Raw genomic sequence first — 15,725 nt, 5'->3', positions numbered from 1 at the left:
ATAACATACCCAATTTCCTTTTGTACCTTTCATGATTGATTCTCCACCAGTTTTGCCACTACTATTCGATGATGATTGCTTGACTTTGGTCAGGAACTTGGTATTTTTCTTCTTTGAAGCTTTATGGTAGTTAACTGCTTCATGATGTTCCATCTTTGAAATGTCATTGTTAGCACTCTCCATAGCCAAACTCAGTTCAATGCATTTTTTGAAAGTTAACGAGCCTTCAGATAATAGTCTTTTCTTTATATTACTATCTCTGATTCCCCAAATAACTTGGTCTCTCAATGCGTCATCCAACACAGTTCCAAATTCACAATGTTCAGACATTTTTTTAAGTCCCGTAATAAACTGAATAACGGTTTCATTTGCAGCCTGTCTGCGTTCTTTAAACTTGTACCTTTCAGTAATTAAATTCGGTTTCGGATTTATGTAATTTGTAAGCAAACTTTTGAGATCATCATATTTCTTTTCAATAGGTTTATTAGGTGTACATAAATCTCTCAGTAATGCATACCCATCGTTACCCAACAATGTTAAGAATAATAATTGTTGTTTATGTGAATTAATTTCATTAAGCGTCACATACAATTCAAATCTCTCAATCCAAGAATTAAAATCATCTTCTTTAAGCTTAAATTCTGTCAATTGTCCCATTTGTTGCCCTATGCAAACACGTGGACTGACCTGATTCGTAGCGTTCTTGTCCATTATAAAATAATTAACATTTAACACTACGCGGAATTACTTACATACATACTCGAATTATCTTCGTCGCCAATGTGGTGTACCTGAGTACTAATAATTAACACATATACTATAGATTATATTAGACATCTTCTTTATTAATTGTCACACTACAACATTTCAGAACTACAGCAAGAGAGTAACAATAATGCATGAGACATTAACGAACAGCATTCAAACATAATCATAATAATAATAAATAACCTCAAACTTATTTATCATGGAATAATACATATTACATACATTACAACTCAGAAAACTAACTGAGTCAGTTAGATTATTGTAGTTTTCGTTGGTTGTGGTGGGAACAGAGGTAATTGCCGGTGAAGAGACCTTAACATTGAACTTGCATTTATTACAAGCCCAGTTAGATTTGGATGCCTTAGACATTTTACGAAAAGTCGCTTCTCTAAGAGCGACACACATAAAGTGGAAGTATTCATTGCATATCGAACACTTTATAACATCGTCATCGAATATGTCTTCGTTGCATGTGTTACACAACATTGTTAATACGCAGATCAACGAACAAACTGTAGATTTATAGTATAAGAGATCGGTGAAAGGTCGACAGTCGAACGAACAAAACGCGATAAGTGAGTGAAAAGCAACGACCAACAACCGTCCTTGAAGATAGCTGATGGTCAACTGAAAACAGTTTCTTAGTACATGGTATATTTTCTGAAAATATTATAAGATATGCATGTTTTTGCGCTGATAAAATATAATAATTATAAAACGGCAACAACATTACTGGGCACCGGCCCGTCGGGCCGCTTTTAAAATCAGACAGGGGCAAATGCCCATCTTGCAACCCCCCCCCCCCCCTCCCCTAAATTACGCCACTGATTGATGGTAAGAACATTATCTGCGTTCGTATGTGGGTTTTTTTTTACAAAATTCAGTTTTTAAGTGAGTTATGAGCATTATTAATTTATGCTATATTATATACGCATAACTTACTAAAAAATTGAACTATCGTAAAAAACCCACAAGCAAACACAGATAATATATTTACTATCAAGTTTCATAATAGGTCGATTCACTTAAATTTTTAAATTAACGGACCTAAACACGCGTAAATTTGCTATGTTACGCAGTACTTAGGTACGCCTACTCACTTGTAAATCAAAGACAACAAATGGCCGTGTAGTGTGTAGAGACCTCTTAAAGAAAAAAAAATAATATATTATATTTTAAGATTATAGACCACTATTATTATAATAATATTGTAATAATATGTTCTCAGTTTATCACTTTATTTATGATTGACAATTATTATTAATCTATATTTCAAAAATAACTACTTCAAGGGCTCGAACCAACGTATTGATTATTATCGACTATGTGAGAATAACTGACCACGATTATCGATTATAATATTATAATGATTAATAATAAAATTATACCTACCATTTTTTTTTTATAGAGTTTTTACTTTCTTTTTAACTACTTATTTAGTATTTAGAAAACAATGATTTTTTTAACTGAAAAAATATTTATATTATATTTTAAAAATATACCTACCCAGGGTACCCTATAAAAATTTTATCCGAATATTAAAGGGTGGGGGGGCATGGCCATCTTCGCAGTAAGTCGTTACATGCATAAATGTATACTGCATGTATATATACTACATGTATACATGCATATTATTATTTATCATAAGATAGTTTTTAATTTTTATGATATTTAATTTAAATAAGAAAATGTTTGAAGTCAAAATTAAATTCTTCTTTTATGATAGACTAGTTGATTCAGTACACTTTGTTGTCCGTAAAAATGGTAACTCTTAAAAAAAAAATATGATTTTTCCACTCAACTAGCTGAAGTAAGTGCAACTCATCCACCTCGGTAGGCAATGTTTCGAAAATTCGATTTGATTCAAACTTGTACCTGATCTCTGTCTGAATAACCAATGGCAACCAATAATAAATAAATACTAAATTCTACTAATTATTTCTCCTATAGCCAATAGAAACCATAAACCATTACTTTTATAGGTATACAATTTACACGTACAATTTTCTTTTTTGCTGATTTTAACCCCTTAAAATCCAAATTTTTCAAAATCCTTTCTAATTGCACTGTGAAATTATAATATTAAACTACCCTCAAAATTTAAAATCGATAGTTCAGCTCTGCGTTGATTTTGAGTCACTCAGAACTATTACAGTCTCGTATATAATATAATATATTAATATATATATATATATACTATACCTCAATTTGTTGACATTATTAGAAATAGGCAAATCATCTTCTGAAGTAGTAATTCAATTTTTCGTAATATTAAGATAATTTGAAATAGATAAATAAACATCAAAATGACCACAAAATTTGTTTGAGCGACTTTTTATGTTTACGGAAAACAAAAAAACAATAGTATAGTCAGTAGTGTGATTGCAGTGGGCGGAAGGCGTTTTACCTACTTTATTTACTGAAATTTATATTTTCCGACGTTTCAACTGGCATCAAAAATCATTTTCACTGTTGGAATAACAAAAAAATCGTAGCCTAGCGATGTAATATCGTATTAGGTATTACCTGTAATAGGTATAAGTATAGCGGTTCCCAAAGTGTGCGCCGCGGCGCCCTGGTACACCGCGATGTCTTTACATGATGGGTGCCGCTCTGCCGAAGAATTTTATATGATCCAAAAATAAATTTTAAAACCCAACCATGGCGGTGACGGAAATATTTGCGATTATGTAAATAAAAATGTATAAATTATGTATTATTTAAATTAAATAAATATTTCCATATTATCCATCACAATCTTCACTGGTTTTTATTTAATTTTTCTATTTTTTTTATAGTTATCAGTCATGATATGACTTGGGGGAAGGGAGCCCTGAGAAAACCTCGATTCAAATAGGGCGTCACGAACGAAAATAGTTTTGGAACCCCTGGGTATAAGGCAATAAGTATATATTATACACCTATCTGTGTAATCAACAATAAATTATAATTATTAACTATCAAATTTGAAATTTAATTTATGGTTCATCAAGCTTATAATATCATGTAATATTGTAATCAACAAGTTTTATACTTTCTCGAGTATTTTTGTTCAGTCGTACATTTAAACCATTTAACCTACATCCAATCGTAATTGTGCATCCTGTAGTCAACTGGTTTAGGGCATTTATTCGAAAAACGATAGCTAGATCAGATAAATGTTCCAGAAAATTAACTTTGGCCCAATTTTGTGATATATTATAATTATAGTTATTAGATATGTCTTATATATAGTATGATCTGTAATAAGATACCAGGAGAATTCTACATTTTTTAAATCAAAATAATACAAAATAAATTAAAACAAAAGTTACAAATTGTTTTTATTGGACAATATAAAAGTTAAATATAAACAAAACATAATCAATTAACTATTTTACAAGTATTTACCGATCAGTTAATTTAAAACTAATATTCACATTTCAAATCAATACTTCGAATAAATGCAAAGATCAAAAAAAAAAAAAAAAAATGACAAAAACCCAAAATGATTATCACATTTATATTATAATATTGAAATAGCAAATTATAAAACATACCTACACGACACGGTGTCATGTAGATAATATCGTCATCAATCGAGTCTAGTTTAGACAGAATTTCAGTTAAAAATGAATTATGATAATATGCCAAAATGTATTACAAACAATAATAAAAACAAACACAATAACTGGAACAACAATCAATTTGAGGTGATGGAGAACAACGACCAGTGCACAATATTTATGGACACACAAATTATTTATGCTGCGTTATATTTGTGGTGGAGTTCTTACATGTTGGGCGGGGCGGGAGCATTTTGGGTGCGGTAATTAAGACGGATAGTGTTAAGCCAATACCTGATATCTTGCAACATTGCCATCGGTGTGTGTTCCGGATCAATTGAACTGATGAGTCCACACCTCCACAATAAAGCCAATTGCTCACTGTCGAACAAACAAAGAACAACATTTATTTACCTCTTATGATCACTGTTGGATGAGAATAATGATGAGCTGAGGGAGACACTTACGAATTTCCACCAAATAGTGTAATTTTTGAGTATTTTTGCAAGTGTTGAGCGCAATTAGTGACAGTCCACGACGAAGGCAGCACCGCCTGCACCAGGTCACGTAACATAATTAATACATCTGAGTACATGTATGGATTGGCGTTTATGCAATGGATTATTCTCCCTTCAAGTGTTACCTTTCTGATCTATAAAATATATTTATTATTTATTTATTTATTTATTAGCAATTACAAATGGGCGTAAATATTATTCACAATGTAATGTTTAAATAATATAATATAGAATAATATATAATATTTATTTATTAATTACAAACAGGCGTAAGTATAATACACATATTATAATAATACAAAAAAAATATTGGGTACCCGTTCTATATATCAAATAAGTTTAAATAGAAGTTTTTTGTGTTAATACTACCTACTCTGCATTTAATTTAAAAACAAATACCTATTATTTATTGTTATACTTATTGTAATTTGTAATTGATAAAGTAATAAATATTGAAAGAAGTTATATATTGTAAGAAGTTAAAAAATATTGAAAGAATAACTTTATTATCAACATTGAATATAAATACTAGACTTTTTTGAATTCTGAGTTATTGTCACAATCTTGTAGAGGATATTTTCTCTATCGACCACCAAAAAGGTTGTATCTCTAGTCATCCAAAGATATAAGATATAAAATAATTTTAAAACTTACTAAAATCATGATTGCCAACAAAAATAGTAGTATGTGCATTGTTCAGATACGATCACTATCTAGTAAAATATTATTTATTGTACATTTTGACTGACCATTAATAACCATTTTTTTTTAATTTGTAATTAAATAAATTAAAAATGTATTATCATTAGAAAATAGGTAGGTATGTGCAAATATTATATTATACTTAATAATATTATAGGCTAGGCCAAAGAACAAACAATTAATGTTATGGCTCAGAATGTCATTTTAAAATAATACAGATAATACATCAATGTTTTTAATGTATCATACTATCGAAGTTTCTTCAAACAAAAAAAAGATCTATGTGACCAATGTAAAAAATGTATGCCGGCAAGCCCAGAAAAAAATAGTTACAGAAAATTATTTATGATAGACATTTAATAAACATAGCAATTTCTAGAGACAAAAAAAAATACTGATAAAAAACGATATATTAATGAACCAGAGCTGGTGTTTGATTTGAAAAAATTCCTTACCGCACCTCAAGGTGAAGAAAGTTAATTTTATTACAAATGAAAATTGTCTGTGTACAATTTCACTAGGTTGTCTAGGTATACACAACGAAGGTAAAAATTGGAAACACAATTGCTACATGTGGAACAGGGTTCAACTGGAATAGGGACATGTTTACTTAAATTTATGAAGTATAATATGACCGATAAAGGTATTAAAGAATTTTGTTTCAACTCCGATAACTGTGATGATCAAAACTGAAACCGGTTTATTTTTCCATTGTGGGAATATGCAGCCTTTACACTTAAGTTAATAAATAACCTATAGATTTTTAGAAAAGGGTCATACTCAAAATGAGGGCTACAGTATGCACAATTTCATTGAAAATTCCCAAAACGATAAAGTGATTTATGCCCTGGCACAATGGGTAACATTAGTCAGCTTTGCAAAAGTAACAGGTCAACCATACACAGTGTTAAAAGAATCTAATGAAAAGTTTTCAGATTTCAAACCTCTTGTTGATGATTAACGGTGTAGGTAACTAGAAAACAGCTAATGATGGTAGCAACATCAGGTGAATTAATCTTAAAGAAATAATTGTGACTTTTTTAAAAATCCATTTGAACTCTAAATAAAATACAATTTAATATTTTTTTTAAAAAACAAAAGGGAACACATCAAACCTCGCTGTAAACCTATAAGCCTATAATGGAAAACTAGATACTGATTGAAAAACTTAAAATTGCGGAATAATTATCACTAAGCTCAATGATGGAGCTTGTTCCGTCAATATTCCACGACTTCTATAAATTGGTTAAGAAAATGTCAGGGAACTGTTTGTTTGTTTCTCTAGCCCACACTCAACATAGTGTAATACATTTACGCAGAACCATTTTGTTTTATATTATTGAATAATTTTAAAGTAAAATAAGCCATTGAAAAAAACGATAAAGAATAATATTTTTGAGGGTATGACATATCAATTTGTCTAAATATTGTCTCAAAACAATTTAAACATCATTTTAATTTAGTTTTTTTTTTTTAAGTTGAATAAAAAGTAAAAAAATAATAAAATATAAAATCGATATGTTATATCCTAAAAAATAGTATCCTCCATAATTTTTGCGATAGGTGATTTTACTCTAAGATTAATCAAAAAACATAAAAAACAATTTTAGGTGAAAGCGTTATGTTACGCGTAGGTCCGAGAGAGAAAACAAATATTGCGCTGACATCTTCTTTAATCAAAATGATACATTTTTTTAAACTATTTACTTTTTACTATTATATTTTGGCTAAGTTAAGGTAAAGTTAATTTTGATATGAATTTATTGACACTAATTCTTATGTATTATTTTTTATTATTTTTGTTATGTATTAATCTATTATAAAAGTTATAACCTATTATTTATTATCATTATTTAACTTAGTTAAAATAAAAGTTTATTTTGTGTTTTGATAAGAGGACACCACACCAACATGTGTTGTCTTGTCTTACAAGTGCATAAAATAGCAAATTTAAGCTCGGCAGATCATGTTTAGATCCGTTAGTTTAAAAATTAGAGTGAATCGACATAATATGTAATTTGATGGTAAGAACATTATCTGTGTCCGTATGTTGGTTTTTTACGATAGTTAAATTTTTTAGAAAGTTATGCATATAACTAATAAAGCGTAGATTTAACTCACTTAACAACTGAATAGACAACACATTCGGGTATGGTGTCCTCTTCATAATTGTATAGATTTAAATTATTAATTTGACAAATATAATGTTTATTTGATTAGAAGGACTAAAATTTAAAAGTCAAGTACTACATTTATAATTGTATAAGTATGTCATTGTTGAAAAATTAGTCTAAACGTATAGTTACTATTTTGTTATTATTATTTTGTTTTGGCAGCAACCAGTGAAAACTCTTGTAAGTGTAGATACATTTTTTTTATACCTTGTCATCCACAAAAAAGGTCATAAGTTCAAATACAAAAAATTGTTTATGCAATGTCTCTAAAAAAATCTTGAAATTGTGATTTTTAAAAAAAATTTTACTTAATATTATAATTTATAAACGTTTCCTTAATTCCTTAAATGACCATATTTTTTAAAATGAATGATGAACAATTTGTATTTAATAATATTTAATTAATATTTTGCTCATACTGAAAAGTTAGAAAAAGTGAGATAATGCTTTTTTAGTTGGGCCAGTAAATTACAGAAAAACTACACTAATTGAAATCTGTCAAGAGAAACTAATATCTATTAATATAGACAGTTACATATAAATACCAAAATCTATGTAAAAATTAGTCAATAAAACCATAATATTATTAATTAAATAATATTTAACCATATGTTTAACCCATATTAGCATATTATGTTTATTTAACGCTAGGTACCTAAATTGGCTGAAATGTATTTATAAACTATTATTGTAAATAAATATTTAAACTAAATGTAAAATTATCCAATGTAAAAAAAAATGTTATCAAGATTTTATATTTTATACAGGTTTGAAGATAAAAGGTTAATATAATTTTATTATAGGCCCCAATAACTTAATTTAATCTTAAAATATTATTAAAAAGACGCTACATCTGCATGTGTTGTCTGTCTTACAAACGCGTAATATAGCAAACTGTACGTTCTGAATAATCTATTTAAGAGGACGTCATAACCTATGCCCTATGGCATACCAAATTTTTGTTCACCAGTTACAATAGTGTGCTGTTAGTTTCGATATTAGAGTGGATTAACCTAATATAAAATTTAAATGTAAGATTATTACCTAGGGCCCCACATAAGCTTTTATTAATATTATTATTTTTTAGTGGGGGCCTGGATAATAATCTTACCTTTAAATTGTATAATAGTTAAATAAAGTGAAATAGAGGGATTTCACTCTATTATCTTACTATCAAAACTAACAGCATACAACTGTAACTGGAGAACAAAAATGTGCTATGTCTTATGTGTGTAAGACAAAAACAACACATACGAGTATGACGTACACCTAACTCTGTTATAATTAGTTTAAGAGGACGCTACACCCATATGTGTTGTCTCCGTCTTACAGATGTACAACATAGCATAAACTGTTTTGCGTGGGAAAGAACTGAGAAGACTACAATCATAACTAAGAAACGAGATTTTCGTCACATGAAAAGGAGAACTTTGGCTGTGTAACGTAGATTTTTATTTTTTGATATCATTTATATGAAAAAAGTTCTTACTGTTTCAAAAACCATTATTGTTTGTGTTTTTCAAACTTGAAAGACTTTTTTCATATAAATGATATCAAAAAATAAAAATAACGTTGCACAGACAAAGTTCTCCTTTTTATGTGGTGAAAATCTCGGTTCTTTCCCATAAAACAGTTTTTGTTGTACATTTGTAAGACAGAAACAACACATGCGGGTGTAGCGTCCTCTTAAGAGCGAATTAATCTATTATCAAAAATTACAAATTTGTCTCTTTACTACATCTTTAAATACTCATAACTTGCTTTAAAATTAAAATATAAAAAAAAAACCCATGAGATTCACTAGATAATATTCTTACTTAAAAAATTGAAAATAGGTCAATTCGCTCCAATATTAAACATAACAGAGTTAAATTTACTACTCAGAACACATAATTTGCCATGTTATGTGTTTGTAAGGCACAGAAAACGCAAGCGGGTGTATCATCTTTTTAACCTTGTATGCAGCGATATTTGTGCCATTTGTCCATAAGCGTTCAGGTATTCTAGTCAATTCCCATCCAACACGAGGGCGAAGAGAAGTGTCTTGTACAGTTGGAAGTATAGGGTTACATGGTTGTGATGTGAAGTCAATGCTTCCAATGGCCGGAGTAGCTACGATGAGCCCTACATTCCTCGAGGTATTATGCAGTTGAGTGTTAGGTAGATGACCATGCACATATTGGCTACTATGTGATGGCTGAATTTGTGGAGTAGAAATTATTAATTGTTGTTGTTGAAACTGCTGTTGTTGTATCTGTTGTTGCTGGGCTTGACTATTGTTAATAGCATTTTGAGTGTATAATTTTTGCATTTGATTCGAGTGTGACATCACATTGCTATTGATCATTGAATTGTTCATAGTTGTCCTACATAAGCTAAGAGGTACAGCGTTGGAGTATGACACAGTATCACTAAAAGTAAGCAAAAATAATTATTATTGAGATATTTACAAAATATTAGATTATTTGTATTGTTTTGATAGTTGATTACCCAATTACTGGTGTTTTATTGACTGATTCATATGGAGGTGGTGGAGGTACAACATGGCCCGCACCGATAATCAAACTACTGCCTTGTAACATTGTTGAACCCTGAAAATCCAATGAATATTAAATGTAAAAAACCAGTTGATTTACTTAAATATGTATATTATATATAATATACTATATAGCCAAAATGTAATACTAATAGTTGGAAAATAAAACAGATCATTGAATAAAACTCTTTAAATTATTATCACTCATAAAGCAAAACTATAGGTAGTCAATATTTTTATTATACTTTAAATTGACATTAATGAAACATCAAATTATGTCAACATTAGAACTTTAAATGCTTATAAAAAAAAAAAATTATGACTATAGATTATTAATATTATATTCTGAGCGAAGCGATGAATGTATTGATTTTACAATGATGTGTGTTTTATTTTTTTTTTTTTGTCTGTCATCACCTTTTAGGACAGTACAAGTGCTTGGATTTCCTTCAACAGTAACTTTTCTGATAGGTAAGTGAATCTAGTTGGTACTGAGGGGTCAAAAGTAAAAATTTCCCAGTAGTTTTCAAAAACCACGTGAAAAACAAAAGAAAAATTAAGGACAAACTGGAATTTTTACGCAAAATCTGTTTTTGAGAAAATCGATTTTGGTTTTTGGTGTAACTCTAAAACAAATGACCGTAGGGACATGAAATTTTGAGTGAATGTTTATATTAGCATTTTCTATACACCATAAAATTTTGAAAATATTTTGACTCTTTTTGAGCTGTTTACGGACATTGTCAGTCTTCAATTTTTTTAGTTTTTTTTTCTATAAATATCAATAAAATTTTATCTGTTGAGTAAAAAAGCTTGAAAATTTAATAGAAGGCTCCTAGGTTATTGTTTCATAGGCAGATGAAAAAAATTAAAAATCCTTAGTCACAGTTTTTATTTATAAGCATTTAAAGTTCAAATTTTGACAAAATACGGAAAAATCATGAAAATTAGCAAATTATTTTGAGTTGAGAATTCATAAAAATTTTTCTTTTTAAATCTAAGATTTGAAAATGTAATAAAAGATTACTCATAAGTTTGGCTACCTTTATCAAAAAAAAAAATGTCTACAAGAAACTTAAATTAAATTTTTATGAGCGTCTGAAATTTATATTTTTACAACATTTGATATTCACTCGATTTCACATATTGTAACAATTTTCTTATTTTATTGTAATTGAAAAACGAATGACTGTAGATACTTGAACATTTCACTGAGAGTTTATATTAGCATTTTCTATACACCATAAAATTTTGAAAATATTTTGACTCTTTTTGAGCGGTTTACGGACATTGTCAGTTTTCAATTTTTTTAATTTTTTTTCTATAAATATCAATAAAAATTTTTTTGTTGGGTAAAAAGCGTGAAAATTTAATATAAGGCTCCTGATATATCGTTCTAATAGCTGTTGAAAAATATTAAAAATACATAGGCACAATTTTTTTTTATAAGCATTTAAAGTTCAAATTTTGACAACATTTATCAAATTTATAATTTACTAGCTGATCCTGTGCACTTCGTTGCCCGTTAAATGTACCAATTTATATGACTCAAACTTTGTTCAATTCGTTATTTAATATTTGGTGTACGGTGTTCAAAATTTATCTTAACTTTTCTGTTGCCTGGAATAAAGATTCTGATTCGCAGCAGTATATTATCAGGTAGGCAATCTACCTGCGGTAGATCGCGGACCGAGTGCGGTTTGTACGTAAGTGTATGATTTAACTCTAAAGTATCATAGTTATACCAAGTTTATTTGGATATAATACAGTGGATTAATGTAATCAATTAATACATAATCCTAACCTAACCCAACCGTACTAAATTCCGACGAATAAAAAAACCAAATTTAACCCTTTTTAAATTAGCCTATCTTCTTCCCAGAAATCTGCACACAAACATTAATTTATATATAATATAGGCTAAGCTGATCCTGCACACTTTGTGGCCCGTAAAAAATGACAACTCTTAAACAAATTGTGATTGTTCAACTCCTTTTTGGTGTAACTCAATGTAGTAAGTGCTACTCAGCCACCCTGGTAGGTAATGTGTGAAAATTCGATTTGATGCATGCTTGTACCTGATCTGCCCGATTAACCAATAGCAACCAATAATAAATAAATACTATTGCAATTAATTATTTCTCCTATAACCATCAATAGCAACCATTTATAAACAAATATTTCCATCGTAAATCTCAAAATCCCTGTTTGAGTGAGCACTTTTATTAATTGAACGTAGCGTGATGTTAAATAGCCTATAGCCTTCCTCGATGAATGGACTGTCCAACAAAAAAATAATTTTTCAATTCGAACCAGTATAGCCCCTTACACTCCCTTTCAGTCCTTTTTTAGTATTAAATACCTATGTTTTTTCTCAGTGCCTAAACTATCTATGTACTAAATTTAATTTAAATCGGTTCAGTAGTTTCGGAGCCTATTAAATACAAACAATCAAATCTTTCCTCTTTATAATATTAGTATAGATTAATTATTTTGTAGTTAAAAATGTATAAAATGTTTAACTTTTATGGCTAAGGATTGAAAATTTAAAACAAGGCTCCACGTAAATAGGTTATATATAAATTACTTTATTCACAATAATATCATCAAATATACTTGGTAATATCATAGGCTGACTGACCGTTATCGCTCAGAATCGTTTTTCTTATACAATGATATTATATCATTGAATTCAAATATAACACCATCCATTTACAGTGACCCACTTGTAACCTACTGTACAGCAGAGCGACATCCACTTATCCACCTTTTTTTAAATGTCATTGAGCCTTGTATTACATTTTCAAAGGAATTCTCCTTTTGCCCCTGGATTCACCACTGTAATGACCACCGTGGATTATAATTAAAAGAAACAAAAAAACATAATTGTATGTCAAAACTGAAATGCCGTTATTCCAATTTATATATTATTACAAAATATTAAAATATTAATATTGATATAACCTATTCATTTATACTTTATAGATTTATTATTTATTAATATTTTATAGTTACCTAATAGTTAATATTAAAAATAATATTAGACATAAAATAAAATATGATTATTTTTAATACATTGTGAAAACACAACCTAATATTTTTTTTTAAGAACCAAAAATATGGAAGCAGTTTAAATATATACAAAGTACATAACACATACCATTTGGTTTGCTGGCCTTCCGTTTTGATGTGAGTTCATCATCACTGGCATACTCGTTGGTAACACTGGTGTTGATTCTGTTAAGGTTTGAGGAATGGTACTATTCTCAGCAATTACTACTTCAAGGGGTGGTTTGATCCAGACCCCTGGGGGATTGACATGGGTAGAATTCTCATTTGTTAGGATTTGTATATCAATTATATTAGGTGGCCAATATTCTTCAAAAAATGTGTCGCTTGAATAAGAATTCTTGATATCATCAAGACTGATCACTGTGCAAGAGTCACTAGCGAAAAACTCATTATTAATGATACCCTGAAGTTTACAACAGAACTTGAGATAGGCTAAGTTCCAATTTTCTAACTTTACAGTTAGATGTTGTAGGTTTTTTGTTTCACTTTCAAAGCAAAATAAAGGAATATATTTTTTATCATCCTTAATAGCATATGGTAAAACAGATTCAAAGTTAAAAAGTATATAACCACATTTTTTTTTGCGACCTGTATTATCATTGGACAGTAATACTTTATAACACACGTCTATGAATGTATAAAATTCTTGAGCATCTTCTAAAGAGATGATGTAATCTTTTCTTGCAAAGAAAATTGCATACCCAAAAGCAAAATCACAATGAAAATTGTTGATATCATTTAATAACGCTGCTTCACTATCGGTGATAAAATAACTTCTTACTGATGTACATGTATACATATTTTCATGTAAATATTGTAAATATTCGCCGAGTAGAAGAGTTTCCACCATCCGTACAGATACAAACTGTAACTTTACACCATTAATTACACGTATAATATATGGTATATGGTATCCATGAACCAATTGCCAAGAAAATTTCTCTATATGTGCAATATAAAATAAAACATAAAATACCATTTGTTTTTATTGGAAATTTCAAGCCATGAATTAATTCCTGATTGCTTACCTTTCTTACTATAACTATCTTCACAATCTGTATGTAATTGTTCTTGATTTTTTTTTTGTGTATTATTAGGTTTAATCGCCAAAGTTACTGCTCTATCGTCTTTGTTTATATTAACATTTTTCACTTTAAGAACCATTTTATCAACTTCAATATAATCGTGATCATTTTGAATACCTATAATATTTAATTATAAAATTATATTTTAATATAGTTAAATCATAGGTAGTCCGGCCACGCCGGAGAAAGCGTCGGTGCGAGCGGGGCACGTGCCCCGGGCTTCATTGTTTATAGTGAATGAAACAAAAAAAAAAAAAATTCAGTTCATTTTTGATCATGGGTCTTAGTATTGCCCAACATACATTAACAACATAATATTACCCAAAATCACAGTATCAAGTACCTATCACAGTGAATTTAAATTGATTACTTCCAGATTATTTTCGTTGGATGCGTTGAAAATATAATGTTTGTTAAAATGCTCGACGTTTTTATCGTCATTATTGGCTTATCGCATTTGATGTAGCCAATAATATGTATACCTATGTATATATTAATACTAATAGTCTACGAAAGACGTACATAAATAAATTTAAAAAACGTAAAATATTCGATAAACTGTGATACGACTAAGTTTCCTATCGGGTTCCGAGTATCCGAGTGACAGCCGACGTATAATGTTTGTTTCATATACCTAACATATTATAACATAATATTTATTTTACATTTTTACTTCTTTATTTTGACGATAGCGGAGTGCGGACTGATATTAAGAAAAAATATACTTCAACATATTAGCTCTTTCATCTATCTTAAATTAGTATAATTTATACTAATTATATTTTATAGTATGATTACATTTTACAGTAAATTAGCTACTTCTGGTTTTTATTTAATCGATAAATTGTAAGTGAAATTACTATATTGTTGCCAGTAAATATTTTAATATTTTAAATAGAATTTATTATGCGCACACAGTGGCATACCCAGAAATAAAGTTAATGCAAATTAGGTACCTGCCATAAAAAATTACTTTCTATTTAAATAATTGAAGTAATAATATATGTTATATCAATTCTTTACTTAATACTTCATGTACCTATACTATATAAATTAATTACATTTATTTAATTTTCCAAGTAGGTATCTAACTTATAAGGCTATTGAAGGATATTTGAAAATTTCAATTTTTTTTCAAAAATGTACAGAAAATGTATTTATTTAATAATATTTATGTGGTATATTTTACTTTTAATGCAAATTTTTGCATATTTATAATAAAAAAAATGCATATTTCATAATTTCTTATTGCATATAAATATTAGATCATAACCCTAATTATAATACTGATAGTTTGAAATTGAGTCTCCGTAAACTATCCCTAC

General features: G+C 28.8%; 1 protein-coding gene across 2 annotated transcripts in view; it reads right to left on the bottom strand.

The window, feature by feature from the left end:
* Positions 1-4,073: 4,073 nt before the first annotated feature.
* LOC132938363 (uncharacterized) overlaps positions 4,074-15,725 on the bottom strand; it is a 32,797-nt gene continuing 21,145 nt past the window's right edge. For both annotated transcript variants that reach the window (XM_061005149.1, XM_061005150.1), the window contains 6 exons: positions 14,344-14,517; positions 13,404-14,257; positions 10,198-10,298; positions 9,662-10,118; positions 4,781-4,965; positions 4,074-4,694 (listed from right to left, as the gene is read on the bottom strand). In XM_061005149.1, the coding sequence (XP_060861132.1) occupies positions 4,541-4,694; positions 4,781-4,965; positions 9,662-10,118; positions 10,198-10,298; positions 13,404-14,257; positions 14,344-14,517 (1,925 nt within the window). In that variant the 3' untranslated portion in view covers positions 4,074-4,540. The remainder of the gene's footprint in view (positions 4,695-4,780; positions 4,966-9,661; positions 10,119-10,197; positions 10,299-13,403; positions 14,258-14,343; positions 14,518-15,725) is intronic.

This window comes from Metopolophium dirhodum, chromosome 2 (genome assembly GCF_019925205.1).
Source record: "Metopolophium dirhodum isolate CAU chromosome 2, ASM1992520v1, whole genome shotgun sequence".
NCBI lineage: Eukaryota > Metazoa > Arthropoda > Insecta > Hemiptera > Aphididae > Metopolophium > Metopolophium dirhodum.
The sequence above is the reverse complement of the archived record's forward strand: the minus strand, read 5'-3'. Positions and strand labels throughout refer to the sequence as shown.